The sequence below is a fragment of the Drosophila bipectinata genome, chromosome 3L (assembly GCF_030179905.1).
Source record: "Drosophila bipectinata strain 14024-0381.07 chromosome 3L, DbipHiC1v2, whole genome shotgun sequence".
NCBI classification, from domain to species: Eukaryota; Metazoa; Arthropoda; class Insecta; order Diptera; family Drosophilidae; genus Drosophila; species Drosophila bipectinata.
This window is the reverse complement of record NC_091738.1, coordinates 16,863,060-16,881,402: the sequence shown is the minus strand read 5'-3', so window position 1 is coordinate 16,881,402 and position 18,343 is coordinate 16,863,060. Positions and strand designations below refer to the sequence as shown.

At 35.3% G+C, this 18,343-nt stretch overlaps 1 protein-coding gene across 9 annotated transcripts in view; it reads right to left on the bottom strand.

Annotated features, from left to right (window-relative positions):
• Window positions 1-4,624: 4,624 nt before the first annotated feature.
• Window positions 4,625-18,343, bottom strand: part of Rdl (Resistant to dieldrin) — a 33,074-nt gene continuing 19,355 nt past the window's right edge. For 3 of the 9 annotated variants that reach the window (XM_043212292.2, XM_043212294.2, XM_070280196.1), the window contains exons 5-10: window positions 17,462-17,688; window positions 15,964-16,046; window positions 14,136-14,273; window positions 9,373-9,657; window positions 5,211-5,845; window positions 4,625-5,062 (exon numbers count right to left, since the gene is read on the bottom strand). In XM_043212292.2, coding sequence (XP_043068227.1) covers window positions 4,901-5,062; window positions 5,211-5,845; window positions 9,373-9,657; window positions 14,136-14,273; window positions 15,964-16,046; window positions 17,462-17,688 — 1,530 coding nt within the window. In that variant the 3' untranslated portion in view covers window positions 4,625-4,900. Of the gene's footprint in view, window positions 5,063-5,210; window positions 5,846-9,372; window positions 9,658-12,208; window positions 12,347-14,135; window positions 14,274-15,963; window positions 16,047-17,461; window positions 17,689-18,343 lie in introns of all 9 variants that reach the window. The other 6 variants (XM_043212293.2, XM_043212291.2, XM_043212296.2 and 3 more) reach the window with 3 other exon arrangements.

Sequence of the window (18,343 nt, the reverse complement as noted above, 5' to 3'; positions counted from 1 at the left end):
ATGGATGGTTGAGCAACCGAAAAATAAATAAATAATTATCTGAGGGTACTGTGGAACCAATAATTGACAGCAGACCAACTTTTCAACTGGGGCGGGGGATTACCATATCGGATCGGAAGTGGCGAACGGATGGCGGGATGGCTCTGACTGGCTGGTAATCATAAAAAATGTTCATTTATTGCATTTAGGAACTCTTTTTGATGGACGGATAAAACCAAAAAATATACAGATACACTCCACATCGAATATATAGTTTTTGCTTGATTTTATTGCTTGATGATGGCATGAGACTTGAAATTGGTAAATATATTTTTTTTTACTGACAAATCATACACAATTGGTAATCGTAGGTAGCCAGAGCCCGCGGGGAATCATACTTTGGATTGATGCCTAATCTTAAAATTTAATAACAAATTTTCGCATTTTTTACTTTGCTTGAGCAAACGGTTTGCCTGTCAACGGACAATGATTCTGTGGCCTCTTAAATTAATGCTCCTTTTCCTTTTATTTTTTTAATAATAATTAATAATGATGCAACAAACTAAAAGTATGCAACGTACAACCATAAGTGTGTGTCTGTGTGTGAGTGTGTGTGTCTTTCGAATAGTGTATTTAATTTTCGGCACTAATGCCGCTAACAATTCATGGCTCAATCAATATCTCGTCTTGCTGCCTAGGGTTATAGACTATTTCTCAATAATAATATTCACTTGCATTAACTTTGAATTCATTTTAAAAATGTTGTTTTTTTTGGTTTTGTTATTCGGTGCGAACTGCTGGAATTGGGATCTGTTCTTTAGTAAGTATTACTGGATCTGTATCTGTGTCTGGTGTGGTTCAACTTAGTAGCTAGGGTTCCCAAATTGTTGGTTTGCTTATCTAAATACTTTAGAATTTCATGTTTTTGGTTTTGCTTTGTTTTTGAGACCACCATACATATATAATATATATAATTAAATATACATCATGTCACGTACATATGTATATATCGCTCCTCATATATATATATATATATATAATTATTTTTTATTTCTCCATTTCGGTTGCTTTATAAAACGTTGGTGTTGGTGTTGCCGTCTAAACAGCAACACCAAAAATGCTTCAAACATTTCATTGTGTGTATATTTTAACATTTTACATATTTGCATCATTTTTTGTTGCTTATCATTTCTTATTTTTTTTTTGGTTTTGGTTTTTCTTGTTGTTGTTGTCCTAAATGCTCTTGCATAAATACTTTCGTATAATATGCATTTTCATCGTCGTCTCGCCTCAATAATTTGTTTATAAAAAATGTTCTCGCTATGGCCAACTAAATTATTTTGGTTTTCCTTCCTCAACATCTCGACAAAAATAATATCATAAACTAGGTTGTAGAGTAAAAAATTCCATATGAAAAATTAAACGCACAATTTGCCATTCATATTTAAAAATGTTACTCCTTTTTGCATCAACTATTTGCGCCTCTGCGTTGTTTACAAATAAAATGTTACTTTTGTTTCATTAATTTACGTTCTTTGGAAATACGCTCCGAAACCGTTGAGCAGCTATTTGTTGTTCATCATAATTTTATTTGAGTTTAATTTTTTTAGGGAATATTCATTATATAGCATGTTTTTATTTTTACAAATTAATATCATCCGCAATTGTTGTCTTTTAACTTTTACAAACATTTTGATTTCTGTCTTCGGTAACATAATTGATTCCTGACCTTTGTATAGCTACAAAATATATATATATGTATAGGGTGTGTCTGTGTTTAATATATAAGCAGATATATATATTATTTATGTTGTTTTATCACCGATTTTACTTTTACTTGGGTTGTAACTATTTTCTTTGGAAATTGTTTACTGTGTTTTTTGTAGATCAATTGCAGTTTGCTTCAAATCCGTTTCACTTGGCTCAGTAAATTAGAAAATGGCTAATAAAATGAATTTTGGTTAAATCTCATATTGCTTTCCTTTTTGCTCAGATTCCTAGTTAAAAATATGTGGATACTCTTTAGCCGTTTGGAGTAAAATAAGATTGCATTTTTTGTTCGAAAGCAGACAGACAACTCAAGATACTTTCCTGGCTAAAGGGTATTAATAGTCGAAGGTTCGACTTTGTCGTACATTTTTTTGTTTTCGTTAATTCTCATTTAATATCTGGCTTGTGTAAATGTATTATCGTGTCTGTTCTAGATCGTTAATAAAGTAATTCTCCTTGGGGCCTCTCCGGTAGTCGTTTTGCAGAATTGGTTAGGTAGTCCTTAAGAAGGGTTGGGGGTTAAAGGTTCATCTTATTCATATGTATATCTAGGCTTCCATAGCTGTTCCACCATCATCATCGTCATCGTCATCCTTCGCTTACACTGCCAGTGTTCCATTCATAAGTACTTTTCGTATATACAGTTAATTGTTTCTCGATTCGATATCAATCGATCTTTTGGGTATTTGGATTAGGACAATTTCTTCCTTGGTTTACATATAAAAAACTCGTGCTACATATACGTAGGTGCCTAAATACGTTATATGAATATATCTCATATACTGGTTGTGTGTGTGTGTGTCTCTTAAGCCAAACTTTATAATTATATACATGTGTGTGTGTTTGTTGTGTTCAGGGTGTTGAAGTGTGTCTGTGTGTGTATTGACCATATTGTATGGCATATAACTAGATCCTAGCTTTAACTTTAGCTAACTGTACAAAATTCTTTAGCCTTACGATCTGATCTGCACTTGCACTAATCATAAACACTAAATTAAAATTCATTGATGATATTTTGGTATGGTTTTGCTTAATTATATCTCCATTGAGCTAAATTGTATATTATATTAATTATTTTTTAATGTTTAAAGTTAAACTCACTTGCCTTTAATTATGTGTTAATTAACTTAACTTTTGTTTCTTTCTCATTTGTGTCTGTGATTCATCGAGGAACTTGAGCGAAAATTCAAATTGTATATATATATATATAATGTATATATGTATTAAGTCGAGTATCTGTATCTGTTTCTGTGTCTGTCCATTTGTCAGTATAAGTAGAGTGTCCTGTGTGTGTGTGTATTCATTAGGCTAACTTAGGTGCATCGTAAGTATCTGTTGTATGTTTTGCGGCTTTATTGACTGCTTGAACGTATCTGAGTTAATCGCTTAACTAGATTCAATTACATTAACTAAGTTTAATTCAATTGCGAAGTTTTGCTCCTACTTTGCTTTTTGCTTTGAGAATGTTCCGAGTTTCGAGTGTGTTCTGTATGTACAAATTGAAAATCAATTATCCTCCGTTTATCCTTTGCTTAACTCATTTTTATTTAGCAACTATTTGTTAGACTTATACGCTATTTTTCTTAGGCAGTTTCATTTATACTTGTGTACATATTTCTATGTCTATTTTATCTATTTTATATTCGTTTTTAATGTTTACTGTTTAGGTATTCTTTATTTTGGGCTTACTTGCTTGCATTTTGAAAATTTTTCACTTAGACTTTAGATTGATTTCTTACGGTGCCGCAAAGTTTTGTCTTCGAAAAGTTTGTTGAGTTTGATTCTTGTGGTGTTTATCGAGTTATGTTATCGAGTGAGAGTGATTGAGTGATCGATTGATTGAGAGAGTGACTGAGTGCAGTTTGAATAATTTGTTGTTAGTTTTAAAGTTGATATAAAAATTTGGTGTAACTAAAATTAATCGTTATCGTTCATATTATTATTTCACTATGTCAATTGCACTAACTATTTGTATGACTTATCTCCGATGTTTGCTTATAAAAGGTGCCGTTCATTCAAAGTATTCTCCATAATATTCCTTTCGTATTTATTGTGAGTGCAAATGATTAAGGACCCTTCCCGTTTCTTCGTTCCTCAATTGCATTTAAAGTTAACTTATTGAAACGTATAATAATTCGCTAAACTGATTCTCAATTGTCGAAATTTGTTCATTGAACTACGTTTTTTTTGATTTCTAATAAATTTGGCCATTTCTCTTGGAAGCGCTAAGTCAGTTCTGAATAAACAAATCAACCAACTAAATGGGCAATCAATGGATCAACATAGTGAGTACTTTCTCAAGATTCTCGTTAAATTTTGGTTCAGTTTTTGTTTTGAGAGCGTGCAGCTAAAGGATTTTAAAATGGGGACTAAAACGCACTTATAAATTAGAGGAAGACTCTTTGGGTGTTTTGCTTTTAAAGTGGGGAAGCAAAGGTCATTCGTTTCATAAACTTCAAACAAACACAAAACGCCTCAAAGATAATCGAAACTAGTTTTAAACAAAAGGTCCTAGCATGTCCTTTTAAACATTCTCTGTTTAATATTCTATTATTTGGTGTGTTTTTCGGTTTGAAATCCACTCTTGACTGCGCTATTTCGAGGGTATCCCATAGTCGTTCAATCGTCTTTCATTACTTTCATTATTTTCAATTAATGCCTATGTTGCGTATGATTTTTGATCGTTATATTTGTGGTTTTATGGTTTTTCGTTATATAATTTTCACTACAATTTGCTAATCTGTTGCTTTTGATTATTCTTCATTCATTTATACTCATTTGGTTGTTTAATTCTAATTTTTTTCTTCCTTTTTTTTATACCTGTGTAAATCTATTTAACAATATTCTTTGCTTTCGACCTTGTAATATGTGTGTGTCCTTCTGTTTTTTTTTGTTCGTTTTTTTTTTAGTAATAAACAATAATTTCTTGCTTTTTTAATATATCGCTAGTTAAAATTAGTTTTGTTGCCTCTATTTCTTTTGGTTTTTGGGTTTTTAATGTTTTTTTTTTTTAGTTTTTTTCTCAGTGTTTCCATATTTTATGTTTTTTTGTGTGTGTGTGTGGTTTTTCAGCGCCCTGCACAGTTTGACTCTCTCTGGTGCGCTGTTCACTCCTGCGAGTCCATACTCCTTGCTCCTTGTTGCTACCACCTTACTCCTCGCCCAGGAGCACCAGATCATCGGCGACCACGTCGCTCACATGCAGGTAGATGATCCAGTACATCAGGTTGAAGCAGACGAAGCACACGGGGAATACTATGCGCGAGTACTTGTCGATGTCCGATGGCGTGATGCCCAGGAGCTTGTTGATGTCCTGATGGGACAGGTGATTACAGGATTAGGATGAGGGATAGCCGACAGGCAGGGGAGATGGGCGGGGAAATGAAAGAAAAAGTATATGTTAGTATGGTTGGGAAAAGTGTTGAATACTTTTTTGTCGCCGCATCATGTACGATCTTTACCTTTACCTTTTTTACTTTTCCGGGATGCAGAAGGTGGGCTGGCACCGCTGCCTCCGGATCACCGCCGCCCTCTGGCGGTCCGCCACCGCCGCCGCCGCCACCGCCACCGCCCGGGCCGCCACCGCCCTGCGCCGGACCCGGCCCGTGGGACTGCGGTCCGCCTCGGCCACCGTTCACGGTGTTCTCCAGCGTTCCACCCTTGGAATGGGCCTTCGGGTCGTGGACCTTGAATCTCACCTCCTGGAACAAGGGTCCCACTATCGAGCAACCGCGCGTACCAACGTTTTGTTGGATATTGGAAAAGCCGATTGGGCGGTTACTCACTGTTTGCTTTGGCGCATGTGGATGCCCGCCGTGGCTGTGGGCGTGGTGTCCATGCCCGTGACCATGCTCCGGGCCCATGCCCATGCCCACGCCCACATTGGGTCCGCCTCCCATTCCGGGTCCCATACCAGGGCCCATGCCAACGCCACCGCCTCCGCCGCCTCCACCGGAAGCGTTCGGATTCGGATTGGCCTGCTGCTGGTTGGCTCCATCTAGCTGTTGCTTTTTCTGCTCGGCTATCTTTTGGATCGCCATAAATCTTTGTTTTCGCATTTGAATTCGTTTTGCCATGTAGCCGACGGTGGCGTATTCTATTGATAGCGATAAACGGATGCGATACGAAACGATAACGATTTTGGGTTTTTTTCAATTCAATATCAGATTACAGTTCGAATTTCGTTTTGGAATTTGGGCGATCATTGATGTTGCAATTTGGACGACAGAATTTTTTTTAGTATTTTTCAAATAATTTCAATCGATTGTTGATGGGCAGTAGTGGCATTTGGAATTTGGTTGATAGATTGCGATAAATTTCGATTAATTTCGATAGATTTAGATACATTGTTGATGGACGGTTTGGCATACGGTTTGGTGGTGGTGGGTGGGGGATTAAGTCGGTAGGTTCAGATGCAGATGCAGTTCAAGAATTTAGAGTCGAGTTCGGGTTCCACATGAAGTACGGATGATATTTTTTGTTGGTAGTTGTAGTTGGTTGTTGTAGTTGTCAGATATAGTTGGATTGTTGAAGTTGTAGTTTACATTGTTTTTTTTTTTTGGTAGGGTGGGTTTCGATATATTTTTTTTGGCATTTTTTTTCAGTCGGATACAAAGAAAGACAAATAGAAAAACAAAAGAAATTTAAATTTCATGAAGAATTTAGCAATCAATTTCTGTTCATTTTGCGCACAACGTCTAAAGAGGTAAATGTTTGGCAGGATGGGCTGGTATAGACGCCATGTGGGGAGGGGGTATAGTGGGTTTTTGGGATGGGCGGGATGTTTCGGAAGGGACTCAAGCTATGTAACATTCAGAGTCGTTTGGAACAAATATTGTAGATTGGTTGTTCAGTGTTTGGTTTTTGGGGGGCAAGTGAAATCAAAAATTAAAGTGAATTTATTTTCGTATTTCCATTTTAGCCAGGCAAAGGAAAATTCGAATAAAGCAAGTCTGTGTGTGGGTGTTTTGGGTGTTTGGGTGTGTGAGAGAGTTAGCAATATTCTAGAGAGACAGAGAAGGAGAGACAGAGCAATTGAAGTGTGTCTGTATGCGAGTGAGTGTGTGTTAGTGAGTGAGTGTTCGTGTTTACGGTTTTCTGCCGTAGTTGGTTTTGTTTTTGTGAAATGAGTGGAAAAAGTCATTTGTAAGCCAAACGATTTATGTACACATTTATTTCTGCAGTTGAGACCATCATTCAAGGAAAATGTTCATGTGCGTGCCTTAAATGCAAATTCATTGAACAAAGTCGCCCGTTATAAAGGACACGAAAATTTCCAGCATTTGTTCGTATTTGTAATGCTCCTCGTAATGCTTCTTCAGCTTCTTCAGATGTTCTTGTTATCCTTGGAATGTTACGGATTCAGATTTTGATTTGAGTGTTTTTGGATGGGGGGGTTTTTTGAGTTTTTCAGGATTTTATTTAAAAAATTTTCAACATATTCGCATACTCGCCGATGAATGTGGATAGAACATGGCGGGCAGGAAGTAACGAGTAACGATTAACTAGTAACGAGTACTTACCCCATCGCATTTCCGCAACCAATTTCGCTGCAAAAGGCAATAAAACAAAACAGAAAGCAGGCTACGAATCATATCTTACCTAACATTGGATTATCTACTATCTGGTGCGATTTTATACATATTCTTATTCATATTTTGTATGCAATTTGGCAGCCATCATGTCTGGGACACGCGTTAAAGTGACCCAAACTTGATAGCTCCAAATCGCAGATACTCGTATCTCTCAGATACTTTTTACTGACGTTACTGGGCGCAGTTTTGGATTTGAAATTATTTATGATTTTGGTTGCGGGGCTCTGTTGTCTGAAGAGTCTTCGGGGGCTGCGTCTTCTGGCTGTTGATCGACGACTTGTTGAACCATATTTACAGTGTATTGTGTCTGTTCTTATTTTTGTATTGTTTTTTTGATTCAATTCAATCGCGAGTCAAGCCAGGTGTGGCGCAGGGCATGCTGGTTTCGTATTTATTTTGATATTTTTTGCGCTCCCTTTTAACGATTGTTAGCTTTGGTTTTAGGTTTTAATTGATTTAATCGATCTACTCGTACCCTGGGCTCTAAATTGTTTTTATTTAGTTATTCTTTTCTTTTTCTCTTTTGTTTGTGCGTAGTTTTTGTTTGTACATATATTTTTTTTTTCAAAGTTGTTGGTTAGCGATTTGCATTTTGCTGCTTGCAGTTTGCAGTTTGCATTTGGCGGAAGCTGGGCGTATATTGATATCTGGGTACCATTTCAGGTTGAAGTGTGTTCGCTCAAGTGTGTGAGATTTGCTCGTCTGGGTGCTTGAACACAAACTCAACCTGAGAGTCGGCTTCTATACATAGTACATAGTATAGTACATACAGTAAGTATATAGTATATACTGGCATATACACGGAGCGTGTATATGGAGAGGCTAATGTGACTGGTGAATTGGATATTGGTTTTTGCTTTGCTTTTGTCTTTTTTGGCTGAAGCATGCTTCGATTCTAGGTGCGATGTGAAAAACGGGTGGGACAGGTGATAGACGGTGGGTGGGGACGTGGGTTATTGTGGGAAATTTTCGTGCCTTTACGGTTTATTGTTTTTATTGTCTCTCAGGCGCGTATCTATGAATTTGCATACATTTTCTTTGGATGATAGTTTTTCTTTGTATTGAAAAATTAACAAGAACATACAAATACGAAAAAAGAGATTTCTTTCTTTTGAGTTTCTTTTTTTCTTTTCTCATAAGTTTTTTTTTTTTATCTTGCTGTTGTTGTTGCTGTTTGTTGGAGTTGTTGTTGTAGTTGTGGGTGTAAGTTGTTTGCTTGAGAATTGAGTTTTAGTTGTAAGATAGTTAGAGAGAAAGTTAAAGTTAGAATTTCGACAGGACCAGCACCGAAGCTCAAGATAAATGAAATTTGGAATAAACAGCATCTCTTGAGAAATGCGTATCTTACGAATACAAAAGTATCTTTGGCTTAATTCGGGTGGCTGTGCCTCAAGTGCAGTGCATTTCAGCGTCCTTATGGATGGACCAGTTTGCAGTCTGTTGGCTCCATAAGAAAAGTGAAATAGTTCAAGTTTAGATAAAAATCAAACTACTGTTTACTGTGTGAAAGGACAAAAGTTCACTGCGCTTTTTCAGGGATATTCGTCCAATGAGTTTGATTAAAAGTTTAATTAGAATTTCTCAAGACGCAGATCGTTTTGATGGGAAAAATATCTGTTGTGTGTGTGTTTTCTGGATGTATCTGCAACTGTTGTTTATACTAGATTGCACAACGCTAAGCGTGGCACGGAAAGCTGGCATAAAGTGTTTGTAAATCGTAAAGGAAACTCAAGGCTGGCACGCGACTTTGTCGGCTTGTCTGCGCCAGGATTATTCAAATCATACGGAAACGGAAACAAAACACGAAATAATAAATTCAGAGTTCACAGGGCAGATCCCCGTGTGATCCTGTTAAAGTGTGAGTTGTGATTATTTTTTTGGCTGTATATTGGTGTGTATAGATATGGGGGTAAATCGTATTGCTACTGTTTAATGGTGTTTGTTTTTTTTTGGGGCGGTTACTTTTTTTTTGGAATTGGTTGTTCGGGGTAAGTAGTTTATTGTTTTTGGTAGTTTTTAGTTTGTTTACCCAGTAGACTGGCAAAGACCATAACGAAGCATGTTCCCAGATAGACGTCAATCGACTTGACGTACGAAATCTTTGGCAGCGCTGCGTTTGTTGACGACATCAAAGTGGTCATTGTCAACACGGTTGTCACACCGAGCGCCACACGCGCCGGCGTTGCATTGCGATTGAGCCAAAATGATACCCATGATATAATAACGATCAGTCCAGAGGGTATATAGATTTGTATAAGGTAGTAGCCCATCGAACGCACGAACTGAATTTCGCAGGCTAATCGCGAATAGTTGCCTGCCCTCGCCAATTATTTCGTCGAATTAGTTTTAAGAATTTAATTATTTAATTATGATTTCAATTATATATTTTTTTAGTATTTGTTGAGCGTGTTATTTTTGGAAAGAGAGAGTGAGAGAGAGAAAGAGATATAAATATATTATTAGTATTATTTTCGCTAAGATTTATTTTCGTTTGCAAATATTTACAAATAATATTAGTAGGTATTCTTCACCAATTCAAAATAAACACAAATAATACTTTTAATTAAAAGAAAATGAAAATTTAACTTAAATAGAAAACTGAAAGACAAAATTAAAATCAAGTATGAGCGCATTTTATATGAAATCATGATCGGCTGGCACTTTTCCTGGAAATATTGTTAGTTTCGATCTAGACGAGGCTTCGTTATCAGGCAGGCAATACGTCAATAAACAGATATTAAGGTACTTAAGTGAGGGCTAAAAACGAAATGTTAAATGGTCAAGTCAAAGCTAAGGTCAAGAACTAAACTTGAAAAATATTCTATGCATTCCACACGAATCCTTGCAGAATGTTTATCGATTTATATGAACAAATATTTAATTTTTGAATATCATTCTGCAAGAACCTTATTTAGAAAAAAATAGGATTATAGGAGCAAGGTTAGTCAAAAGTACTTGAGAAATAAAGTAGTGGCTTGCATTAGAGTAGGTTAACTGAAACTGGCCAAAAATCTCAAGAAAGGAGTCAAATGAAATAATAAAAGAAACATGAATAGAGGCAGCTAGTCTAAGACCTAATTAGGAGCATTTGAATTGCCTGCAATTTGTTGCTGTTTTGTCTATATAGTTATATATTTATTTTGTTAAAGATTTTGTAAAAGAAACTTTATAAGATGAGAGCATGCTTGGGAGGGCGTTTTGTATTTTCGATATATATATATTTTTTTTTCTGAAGATATTTTAAACTGGATTGTAGGTAAATATATATATATTAAGTATGTATAAAATGGTTTTGAACTTCTCATTGTTTCTCGTTCGATAATTTTGAACGTTTGAATGCTTTTTGCGTATTAGGATTTGAGTAAAATTTTTAAATATATGTTGCATAACTTTTTTTTGGTTGTTCGATTATTTTTTTTTTGGATTTTAGATATTAATGCTGTTGTTGTGGTTGTTTTGTTGATTTACAATACAGAATGTTTGGTGTTGATTGTTGTCAGTTGTTGGTTGTTGTTTGATTATGCTAATGAGTTTTGATAGCGTTTTAAATTACTGGTAAATACTTTTTAGATAGCTGTTGCTGTTGGTAGTAAAAACTAATTTCTGTGACTAGTTAATAAAATTATGTGTATGTGTGTGTATGAGAGTATGAGTGTGGGCATTTGGCAGCTTAAAAAATTGAATTGATTATAAGTATTGTAATAATGTGTCAGGCATAAATCAAAAGCATGATTTACTAAGGAAAAGCCATATTCAGTTAAGCTTTGCTATTTCCATTACTTTCTTAATAATTTGCATACGATTTTCAGTTTTTTCTCATTGCTTTTTTTTCGGTTCTATGATACAAAGGTCGCTAAGTGATTTGGTTTTCAATTTCATATTGATTTCTCATTTGATTTGGTTTGATTTTTGCATTTGTTTTGGCATTACCAATGATACGATTGGGTTTTATTCTATTTTTCGGTTGTTTTTCTGTTCTTGTCAAGGTTTGCTGTAATTTATGAACTTATGAGCGTTTCAAAATAAAGGAGGAACCAACTCAGAGATCGGAAAGTAAACGTAAGCCGAAAGGAAAACAATTCGATGAACAAACTAAATTGGAAAATTGTTGCTAGCTTGTAACATGCGTTGATTTTGCGTTTAAGGATATATGAACAGTAGTATCCTGTAGGTACGAGTTAAAGTGGGAAAGCTCTAAGACGCGACGAGTCTATCAGGCTAGACAGTCTAGATTCTAGACTATGAAAGTGGACTAGTTTTAAATGTTAAATGCACTTTGTAATATTATTATTGTTATTTAAGTTGTTAACTTTATTGCTTGGTATTTTGTATGCTATGGATTAGATAAGTTGATGAAACAAACTCTAGCTAAATGGAAATAGAAATTATGTAAAAATCTTAGGATGCTTAACATGCATTTTCTGTTCACTTTTCTTGTAGTAATCTCAGAGTTCGTTCATCTCAGAGCCCTGCTTGAAGCTCCATGGGGGGCTTGAACCAGGGCTCGAGTTCCAACTCTTCTCGATTTGGTAAGCCTGTTCCATAACATGATTGAATTTTGGGATAACTTTTTACAAATGCTGCTTGAAAATTATTTCGAATCGATAAATGAATCAAAACTCATAAGCAAAACTTATCGAAATAAAGAGCCTAAAAGTTGTAGAATCGAAATCGAAAACGCAAAACAGAAAACGCAAAATCATAACAGAGATATATTTATATATAGTATGTTATATATAGATATATGTTTATATATAGATAAGTCATCATCGGTATTGTATATATATATGTATATATAAATATATATAGGTAGGTATAAAAGTAAAGTTTGAGTTAAAAGAAAATCGGTAACCGTCTACAGGTACCTGTGGTAAGACTGATTTCCATAGCTCTTTGACGATGACCCAAGACCTTAAATTGGGGCAGCGAAACCTCACTCGAGACACCGACCGAGTTGGGGCCTTCGTTCCATTTATAGCGTATGTCACGCATCGTGTAGCCGACTATATAGTTGTTGTGTATTATAGTTACGTTTTAATTGTAGTTGTTGTTTAAGTTGTATCGTTGTTGTGGTTTTAGTTGTTATGTTTTGAAATTGCATATTGTACAGTTTGGTGTTTGGTTTTGGGTTTTTGGGGTTTTGGTGTTTTCGGTTTTAGTATTAGTTTTGTTGTCGTATTTGTTGTTGTTGTTGTTGTTGTAATTGTTGGACGAGTTTATTTTACAGTTGTTTTGGTAGTTGTAGTTGTTGTTGTTGGCACAGTTCGGTGGTGAGGTTGTCGTTGTTGTAGTTGTTGTTGAAAAATATGCATAAAACAAAAAATACATTTCGTGAGACTATTAATAAGTTCTATTCTATTATAGAAAATTGTATAACAATTCAATTAAATTCAGTTTTTTTTCAGAGTATTACCATTTTTTTCTGGTTTGTGTTTTGTTCTCTTTTTATTAGTTTTTGTTTGAACATTTTTCAATTTTTTTTTGGTTTTTGGTTTGGTTTGTATATTTTTTTTGATTAATAGTCTCATTCAGAACTTGTCGCTTTGAGTGTTGTTCAAAAATATATTTTTTGATTTATTTAATCGAGAAGAAATTCTAAAATTCTTAATTGTTCGTATATTACAATTGCGCTAAAAATGCATTATAATTATTGAATTTTCATTGGCAAAGCATAACTAATGGTAAGTTAGATATTAAGGAGCATTTAGTAGGCACGCTCTGGTTGACTTACAGCTACTGTTTGTTCTTATTGGCAGTAGTATTTGGCTTAAAGCTAATAAAACTTAACTAGATGTTTGGTGTCAGAAATGGGTGCTCTTGTGTCATCTGTTTTTATTTGTTTATTTTAGTCATTGGCTTTTACAAATTTCTTTTCTTGTTTTTGGCATTTACTTAGGTCATTTACTTAGTATTCATTAGCGTTTTTAGTTGCTTTAGTTGCCTACCCAAGCAAACGAAACTGGACTCTCTTGCGACACGAAATAATGAAACGAAAAAAAACTGAAACTGATACTGATACTGAGAAACTGAAATCGAAACGGATACGGAAACGGAAATGTAAACGATAACGGAAATGAAAATCATAATGGCTGTTCCTAGCTATCGCTCACTACGCCACTAACTGCTGCTTTACTGATCGATTTAACGGTAAATTGGTAAACAGTAAAGAGTAATCGGTAATCGGTTAATCGTAAAATCGGTAGAAACTAAACGAAAGGATAAAGAAATGTAATGGAAGAGAGAATAAGAAAGAGATGAAATCAACGAGTAGTCACAACAGAGGTTAGTAGAGGACACTTCAAACACAATATATATATGTATATATAGGTAGCAAGTAGATGGGGGGAAAGTGGGTTCGATTGTTCTGGTTAGTAGCACAAGTTACGGTTAGCACTCGATAAAGATATATTCGATAAACATATATATTGGTGAAGGAGAAGTAGTAGTAGTAGTATTAGAATTAGAATTAGACGAGAAAAGAACACAAAACATTTGGTTGGTTGGTTAAATGTGCGTGTTTCGTTACTCTCGGATATGCGCTAACCCTTTTTCGGAAACACAAAATCAAAATTACGATTACGAAATCCATTACGACAAAACGGAAAATGGAAAACTGGTTAAAAGTTCAAGTTGAAAAATGCTTGTTTTAAAAAAAAAAACAAAGGAAATGGTAATGTGATTATATTGATGTTGTTATTATTATTATATTTTGTTTTTTTTTTTCATATAGAGATAGATATATATATATTTTTTTTATTGGGTTGTTATGATTTTTTTAATGTATGGGGGTACCTGTGGTTAGGTTTATTTCGGTCGCCCTCTGCCTGTGTCCCAAAACTCGGAACTGCGGTAGTTCGACCTCACTGCTCATGCCAACACTACTCAGTCCATCTCTCCAGAAATATCGGATATCTCGCATCGTGTAACCGACTTCATTGTTGTTGATTTTGAAGATTGTTGTTGTAGGAGTTGTTGTAGTTGTTGTTGCAAAAAGGGGGGCAGTAGTTAATTAATTGATGTTTATTGTTTTCATGTTTTTAGAGTTTTGGTGTTTGGTGGTATTCTTTTTGTTGATTAGCTTGTTGGGGACTTGAACACAGAATACTTAGCTCACACACTCCTGATGTTCTTTTCGGAATAGATACAGTCTTAAGGCTAATGTTTTTCGGGTGTGTGTGTGTTTGGCAAGAGTTTTGACAAAGGAGGTCTAGACGTAAATGGTATGCATATTGGAACGTATATACAATAATAGATCTTAAGCAAAAGCGTGCTGTGTATGGGGTATTTTGACTTATAATTATTCAACTTAATCCAACAGGGGGTATGAGTGGGCGCATTAAAAAAAAACACAGACATCGAACTATAGGCAGAGGCATATATTATCGTTTTTCGGTATCATGGTTCCTGAAATTGAGAAGGCGACCGAAAACCAACCAATTTTTCATCATGAATACACGGCGCCATGAAATTGTGAACTGCACTTGCGATGATATATAAGTGAGATATACTTTTTATATAGATACTGATACTGGTTGATTGCTGTTGTTGGGTAAATCATTCGGGTAGATGCGGATAAAGATGCTGTGACACTTGGCAACTTCGTGGAAGTTTCAAAAAACAAATACATAAATGACCAAAAATATCTGAGGTGGAAGGAGTTGAACTCTTTGGATGAGTTGGTTGGTATTGATTGATTTTAATTTCTTTTGCTTGGGCGAGGGGACAATTTTGATTTTGATTGAACAAAATATGCACAACGAACTCAAAAGATATATATATATATATTGAGAAATAAAAATAGTACTTGAGAATCTATTGAGAGCCTGTGTTTATCCTTAAAACCGAAAATTCAATTTCATACCACCTAAGCTCCACCTAAAGACAATTAAATTTGTATTCAATTCGATTTCCTGCTATTTGTTGCAACATAATTGCTCTGTTCACAATTGACATCAAAGGCATCTTAATTGCTTTTTGAGGCTCTGTGTGTTTTTATTTTTGTATCTGTATCTGTAGCTGTTGCTGTTGCTGTATCTGTATCTTTGTCTCTGTGTCTGTGTCGAGGCACTTAAAATTTACTTGCTTGCATTTTAATTGTTTTGGTTTCGGTTTGGTTTGGTTCTGGCTTGATTCTGGTTTGGTTTGGTTTTGGTATGGATATTTTCACATATGATTTCAGTATATATTGTCTGCCCACACCGAACAAACAGCGCACGGCCTTTGCTTGAGAATTGAGAGTTGAATTCATTTCAGTTCAGTTTCTGTTCTGTTCTGTTGAATTGAATTTAACTCGGCTAACTGGAGTGGCCAAGACTCAGTGCAGCTGGGGCTCCAGCACGGGGTATTGGCTAATAATAGGTGCAGGCTACAATACAATTTGGCTAAATGGCGAAACGAATAAGCACAGAATTTCGGCCCAAACTGGACACCTCGTTTTGGCCACTCCCCTGCCGAGTTGGCTGCTTCACATTCTGAATGAGTTGGTTTCTTGTTCACATATTACTTTGTTTCGTTATTGTTAACATTTCTCGACATAATAGTTACTTGGATTTCACTTAGCATTATTATTGCGTTAGTTACTTGGCTAGAGTTCAGTGATAATTGAGATCATAGTACTTACAGCTTTCGATTTCAATGTGGCACAGCTGGCGATCCATTGGGAAATATTGTAGATTCATCGGACACGATGCGGTAATTGTCAATCTAAAGGAGATAGTTTTGTATTTTTTTGGGCAGGAGTTATTGGGGGAAAGAAAGCACTCGATTAGTAACAGATTCAAAGGCAGCTGGGAAGACATCAACAAACAAACGAGCAGAGATACTAGTATATACAAAGGGGGTATCTTGGGGATTCAAGTTCAAGTCATTACATACAGAGCGAGTTCAATTGGATATGAGCTATAATATAATTTTTGCTGCTGGTTTATTTTTATTTTTTTGGTAAGTGAGAGATACTTTGAGTGGCAGTTTAGTTGTAAATAGTGAGGCGATTGGCTCTTACGCAGGGCTTAATACATTATCATAGGGTAGGCTTTAGTAGGCTTACTTAGATTGTTGGGTTGTTAAGTCGTTGTTTAAGTTTGCTTACAGCTACGGAAAATTAAATGCTACTCATACTTAGTTTGTTGCTTTGGCTATTTGGTAATGGCATTGTTGCATTTGTCTGGTTTAATTTTATTGGTGGCTGCTGGGGTTGCTATTTAGTTGCTATTTTGGACAGATTCTTGTTTAAAGGTAGTAGAAAATAGTGCGCCCAGTAGCCCTGCTACTGCGGCCAGTCAAACCTTTTTGCGGTGTCAGATACACATGAGACAGATGTCAACAGGTATGTACCCACGAGTCCTGGTAGTCGATGCTGAACAATTTTCAATATCTTTTTTTTTTTTGGTGAGGGAATATGCTTGTTGTTTACACTACATATGAGCCACATAGATTTTTTTTGTCGTAGGAGGGTTTTGTCGAAGTGATACGAGAGTCTTACTATCCCATGGATGATGTGAAATGAATCAGGAATTCCCTAGCCAATCGAGTATAAATATTGGCCGCGCTTCGGTCACTAATTTCTTTCTGGACTGACAATGATTAAATTAAAAGATAGTCTATGTACAAATACGGCTTGTCATTTTTAGAGGCTGCATCGCTCGAAAAGTTGCCAACTTTCTTTCACTTTCACTTGCCAATTGAACTCACTTGAATAATCGTTAAATCGTTTGGAAGAAAACTGTTTTTCGTTCTGTAGAATTTTTCCATTTTCGTATAGATTTAAAAAATTACAACATCGATTTATACACACACAGAAAAAAAGTTAGTTGCAAAAAGGGCCAAAAATGATAATTTGTTCAAACGAAATCGTTAGTAGAAGGTTGAGTAGAATGTTGAAGTATTTCTTTTTGTTTATTTAGTTGGAGGTTGGAGGTATTTTTTGGTTATTGGGTTAGTTTCTTTTTGGTTTTTGGTTGGTAGGGTGAGTTGTTGTTAAATATTCAAATACACATACACATATACAGACAATTAATTAATGTTAATGTTAATGTTTTGTTTTTTTTTTTTTTGCTTTCATTTAGAGCTTAGAGTTTTGGGAGTTGCAGTAGTTGCGGTAGTTGAGAGTTGGTTTTTACCTAATACTTCTTGTTATCGATCCAGAATGATGCACACGTATGAATTCATTACTGGTTGTTGCAATGTGAAAATATGATTGTTTTTCATTTACAAAAAAGGTGTCAGGTACCCAAATATTCTTAATGAACTCTGATCCAACCGACAGTGTTTCTACACCAGGTCGTTTTCTATACGCTAAACGAGGATCGGTCCAAAATTGACGAAAGTAAAAATCCAATGTGAAGTCCTATTTAATTCACAATTTGTTTCGTTTTCGTTTAAAATATAGGGGAAGGTAGCAAAAAGAGATTGAGAGGTTATTTATATTAGTAAAAATTGGCAGTGAGCACTTATTAGTTAACTAAACCACTAATAACTAAAAGTATTGTGTGTTTATATTTTCAACAAATCATAGGAAAGTTCAGAGATGGAAACAAGTTTAGAGTTTGAATTTGTAGAAACTAGGCGGAAAGTTATTTTTGGGCACAACAGATACACTTAACAAACGCACAAAGAAAATGTCTTGCGGCAAATAGAAATCAAGTTGAATTCATAACGTGCAACAATTTCAAATTTTAATCAATTTTATTTTTTTGTAGTTATACAGGAAGACAGGATGGGTGGCTAAATGGCATGCAGAAACTTCGAATTAAAACTTTTTGTACAGACTTATTGGGACTCGTCAATAAGGAAACTAAAATCTAAATGAAAACTTAAGGAAATCCAAAATAAATAGTTCAGTTTCAAGTTAAAGGCTTATATACAGTAGCAATAAAGGACTTTTAATTGGGATCGGGTAAGCATATAAGTAGTACAGAAACCTCTCACAAATATTCGTATGGATTCATTGCTGTGATGTGAAGTAGCTTTGGCTTTTTTTCTGGCTACTGGAGGGGTTTATT